Source organism: Pogona vitticeps, chromosome 9 (genome assembly GCF_051106095.1).
Source record: "Pogona vitticeps strain Pit_001003342236 chromosome 9, PviZW2.1, whole genome shotgun sequence".
NCBI lineage: Eukaryota > Metazoa > Chordata > Lepidosauria > Squamata > Agamidae > Pogona > Pogona vitticeps.
In genome coordinates, this window is record NC_135791.1 from 20,709,809 (window position 1) to 20,715,116 (window position 5,308).

The 5,308-nt window shown below is 42.9% G+C and overlaps 1 protein-coding gene across 1 annotated transcript in view; it reads right to left on the bottom strand.

The window, feature by feature from the left end:
• LOC110086517 (chemerin-like receptor 1) overlaps window positions 1-5,308 on the bottom strand; it is a 6,676-nt gene continuing 1,368 nt past the window's right edge. The window contains exon 1 of the mRNA XM_020807467.3: window positions 1-5,308. This exon is cut by the window's right edge and continues 1,368 nt beyond it. Coding sequence (XP_020663126.3) covers window positions 2,212-3,414 — 1,203 coding nt within the window. The 5' untranslated portion in view covers window positions 3,415-5,308 and the 3' untranslated portion in view covers window positions 1-2,211.

Below are 5,308 nucleotides of genomic sequence, written 5' to 3' on the forward strand. Positions count from 1 at the left end.
GCACAACAACAAGCAGCTTTTATTCACATACAGGAAGGCACGAGCAATTATAATGCAGTTGGCAGTTACTCTGATACAGCTAAGTTGTTCTGTTAAATAGCTGTCAATAAATTGTTTTATACAGATAGTTGTACTTCAAGGGAAACAAGGAGAAAGACCTATCGTATAGCATTAAACCACATGCTACAAAACGATACTATACATAAACAGTTGACTGGAACTACTCTGAAACAGATCTGCGTACTTTAAAGGAAATTTTGAAAAGGTTATTTGTCATTAAGGGCGGGAGGAGAGAGATATCTTCGAGTTTTAGGATTAAACCCTTATGCAACCCTGCTCTGCTGCTTATTCTAGCCACAGTCTTAGGGGTACATGCATTTTGCAGGGTTACGTAGGTTGTCTTTATCTACATGATTATATCCTCACCTGAAAGTTCTGTCTGTTCCAACAAACACACATTAAGTGGCTGCATGAGAACAAAACATATGAAAAAAGGAGTCAAGCTTCAAATAGGGTACCAATAGGGATCAGTAGATGCTATTGACTCTGATGCTGTAGGTGGGTGTTACATCCATTCCAAGTTTAGCCTGGAATTTAAAGGAAGGAGTCTAGGTCACCGGTTCCCAATCGTGGATCCCCAAACGCTCTTGGACTACAGTTCCCAGAAGCCTTCACCACTGGCTGTTCAGGCCAGGGTTTCTGGGACTTGTAGTACAAGAACATCTGGGGACCCAAGGTTGGGAACCACTGGTATAGGGGCTAAACCTGTTTTGAGGATGGAGCTCAGCCCCTTGGAGCACTCTATAAAGTTCAGATAAAAGCCCAGATCAGGTTGATCACCAAGAATCACAACAAGCCTCCGTTGAATGGGAGGGGTATCTCCGCCATAATGCTAACTGAAGAGCAGAAGTGATTACACTGTGTTTATGGTCAAGGAGCAAAGTGTTAAATCCACCCTCTCTAAATGCCACCGTTCCAGTAAAAACTGAGTGGCACAAGTGAATGCATGGATGCATACATTAAGGTTTACATTGATTTTCAAAATCTCTTGACTACAAGATACACAGCTAAAGTAATGCAGGGCTTGCCTTTAGCATCACAAATTAAAACTGCAACACTTCTTCAGAGTGGACATTAGGACTAAAATTGGCCCCAACTTTGCACTGCTAAAACCAACAGTTCTTCTAAGCATGAAAAGAAGTTGTTGACCAGGTGATAGTGAAGGTCCAAGAAGCTTTCACAGGTGAGTCATTACAAAAATGAGGAGCCACCACTTACAAGTCCCTCTTTCTGGTCATCATGGCCACACTTTGAGTGATACAGATGCTAAGAAAAACTTCAGGTAACACTCTGGGTGGCAAAAACTTGGAAGAGTTACCTTTTCTGTAATGTAGTTCCCCGAGTTATTCTCAGAGACATATTTCTTACACCTGAATTTTCTACACTCTATTCAATGGACTGGCAGGCTGATATGGGTCTTGTGTGCCTTTCATCATAGGCATCCTTCAGTCTCGAGAGACTATGGTAACGTGCTTTGTATGGAGGACTTGGAACAGCGTCTAGTGTTTTGACACTGTATGCGAAGCTGGAGTGTCCTTTCCAGGGCACGAAGCCTTGCTAAAATAATATGGAGGATAGGCTGTTACCCAAGCAGCAAATCCCCCCTCTCCACATCAATGAAATAGTCCAATGGAAAGGCAAGAGCCAATACAACTGGTTTCAGAACTACTAGGATGTAATGTAGTATCTGACAAAGCTTTGTTGAACTCTTATCATTCAATGAGACTTTTCTGGAACACATTTCTTCAAAGCACATTGAGGTGACATATTCACCAGGCCAGAAAGCAAGGATAGCTCCATTCAGCCTAAGCTATAGTGGACTATATTTTGGTAGAACATAAAGAGAAATCTCTGATACTAAAAGTAGTTCAACAATGGAGGCAATTGTCTAAACCAGTGGTTCCCAACCTTGGGTCCCTAAATGTTCTTAGACTACAGCTCCCAGAAATCCTGGCCAACACAGCTAGTGGTGATAGCTTCTGGGAGTTTTAGTCCAAGAACATCTGGGGACCCATGATTGGCCACCACTGGTCAAGAACATCATGGTCTGTCTCTCCCTGGGTGTCTTTAAACATAGCTTGACAATCATTAGCTGGGGATGCTTTAGTTCTGTTTTTTCCTGTATTGATCAGAAGGCTAAACAAGACAGCTTCAGAACTGACTACAATCCTTGGATTCCAACTCAAGTGAAAACTTGACCTTGGTGCTTGCAGTGCTATGGCTGATATCTTCAGCAAAAGCATTCTCCAAGGCAGAGAAGAGGGAGCGCCTCACTTTCTCCTTGAAATCATGCCCCATGAAGACATACAAGAAGGGGTTGAGACAGCTGTTGATGAAAGCCAAGCTAGAGGTCAAGGGAACACCAATGAGAAACACTAAGTGCAGTTCTTGCGCATCAGCTCTTGTCTCGAGGAAAGAGAAGACATAATGGGGGAACCAACAGACAAAAAAGGCTACAATCACTGCTGTGATGACCTTGAAGGGCTTGGTTGAGTGATTCAACCGGTTTCTTCTCAGCTTCAGAACAATTGCCCCATAGCACACGACAATGACACAGAAGGGGATGACAAAGGCAAGGATGAAACGGCTGATGAGTATTGCGCGGTGCATCAGCCATCTTTTTTCCTTGGTGTCCCCATAATTGCTGTAGCAGTCAATTGCATCTGGAATGTCCTGACTTGGGGCTGTATCTTTGACATAGATGACTGGAGAGGACAACACCAAAGCCATGATCCAAATGCACAAGGCCACAAAAGAAGCCAGCCGGGGTGTCCGATGATTCTGAGCCCACACAGGATGCCTCACAAAAATGCAGCGGTCTATGCTGATGACCACCAGGAGATAGACGCTGGCGTAGAGGTTGACGAAGGTCAGGGCGCTGATGAGTTTGCACATGGCCAAGCCAAGTGGCCAATGAAATTCCAAGGCTACGTGAGCGATGCTGAAGGGCAGGAAGAGGGTGAAGGTAAAGTCAGCAATGGCCAGGTTCAGGAACCACACCGTGTTGACTGTTTTCTTCATCCGGAAGCCGGTGATGAAAATGACCAGCCCATTTCCTGCAACTCCCAACACAAAAGCAATGCTGTAGATTACTATTGAGACAATGTTCATTGTTTTCCACAAAAGGTACATCTTGGCGTACTCATCGTTTTCATTTTGGTCAGTAAAATTAAGGGGGTCAGCATGAAGAACTGTAGGTACGGTCGTGATCTCCATTTCCTGTGGCAGAGACTTTTGACTTGTGTCTTCTCCCTTTTTTGGCCGAAAAGAAAACAAGAGGAACAGGATGAGTGCTGGAATAACCGTCTCACAAAGTAAGGCAGAGGTACTTTTGGATATTATGTTTCCTAGCATGTAACACCAATAAAAGCTCTAATTTAGGGGTAATGAATTGGACTACATAATGGGCTTTTCATCACTGAATAATTTGTGGAGAAACTGATAACCAGTAGAGCAAGAAAGAAAGAAAAAAGTGGTCCCTGTACACAATTGGTAGCCAAGGGTGAGTGATATCTTTAATGCCGTCAAGTCAATTCTGACTTATGGAGACCCTTTTTCAGGGTCTTCCAGGTAGAGAATATTTGGAGGTGGTTTGCCATTCCCTTCTTCCGAGGGTGCTCTTCTACTGTGCAGCTTGCCCAAGGCCATACAGGCTGGCTCTATTCACAAGAAGCATACAGGTGGATTCAAACTCCTCACCACTAGCTACACAACCAGATGCCTAAACCACTGAACCAGCCAACCAGTTCAGATATAGGCTGTCATAAAAGATGACTACTCGATCTTTTGTATCCCAAGAAGAACTATACCATATTTATGTATTAAACAGCAAAGGACCTCACAAGACACATTAATAAATGCAAAATGAGTATAGTTTATTACTTATTGATTACAATTCTAATAAAAGGGGCTTCATGCATTCAACACATTCAGGCCATGTACAAACTCAACAAAGAAAGAAGAATTTTTGATTTGCATCATCCAAGTTCCAAAGAAAGTACCTTATTTTTCCATGTATAAGACTATACTTTTGTCTAAAATCTTTAGACTAAAAATTGAGGGTTGTCTTATACACGGAAGTAAGCTGCAGAGAGAACAAAAAACAAGTGGAGGGGAAAGCAATGATCAAAGCAACTCTGCAGCGCTTTGATCCCTTCCCCCCTACACTTGCTAAGCCCCACTTAGATTTCTTAATTTTGGATTAGAAAAGTGGGGGGTCTTATACATGGGGGTGTCTTATACATGGAAAAATATGGTACTTGGTTCCAAAAGCCTTTGGTCTCAGCAGAAAAATTATAGTTGCCCAGACCCCTCCTTTTATATTCTTTTGGGGCAGGTTGCTAGCTGAGAATGCACATTAAATGCTTCTTTGTTTCCCCCTAGATATATGGTTTATATCACCTATTGTAAAGTATAGAATACTTTTATTTACGCTTAATGGGTCTTCCATCACTAGTGGACAACTGTGGAATGTGCTTGCTCTGGAGAATCCTCTACCAGGGTCTTCTTAATCCCCGAGTTTGCTCTACTCCCTCAATTAGCAGCAGATGGTTTTTGTCAATATACTGAAAGCATCATTCAAAAAGTTCACAAGAGTTGTATTTCTCACAATGAGGGCTTATAGCCAGAAATATAAAGTCCCATAGTTCCTCTTGTCCTGGTGGTCTCCATCTTTGTGTCCTTGCTCTCTCTCTCTGGTTCTTCACCTTTTTCCAGGCCAAACATGCACACACCTTACAGACCACTAAAAAAACAGGTTTTGACCATTACAGTGGTGCCTCGCATTACAATGTTAATTCGTTCCAGCGAAATCGCTGTAGAATGAAAACGTTGTAATGCAAAAATAAAAAGCCCATTGAAATGCATTGAAACCCCTTCAATGTGTTCCAGTGGGCTGGAAACTCACTGTCCAGCGAAGATCCTCCATAGGGCAGCCATTTTCGGTGCCTGTGCAGTGAGGAATCCATCCCAGAAAACAGTGGGGAGCCATTTTATTTACCCGGCGGCCATTTTGAAACCGCCAATCAGCTGTCTGAAAATCGTCATTTTGCGAAGAATCGGTTCCCGAAGCAGGGAACCGATCATCGTAAAACAAAAAAAAAACCCTATTCAGATCATAGTTTTGTGATCACAAGAACGATTGCAAAAACATCATCATATTGCGATTTCGTCATAATGCGGGGCAATTGTAAAGCGGGGCACGACTGTACAGGTCTCCATGAAGCTGATCACCCACAGAGCTCTGGGT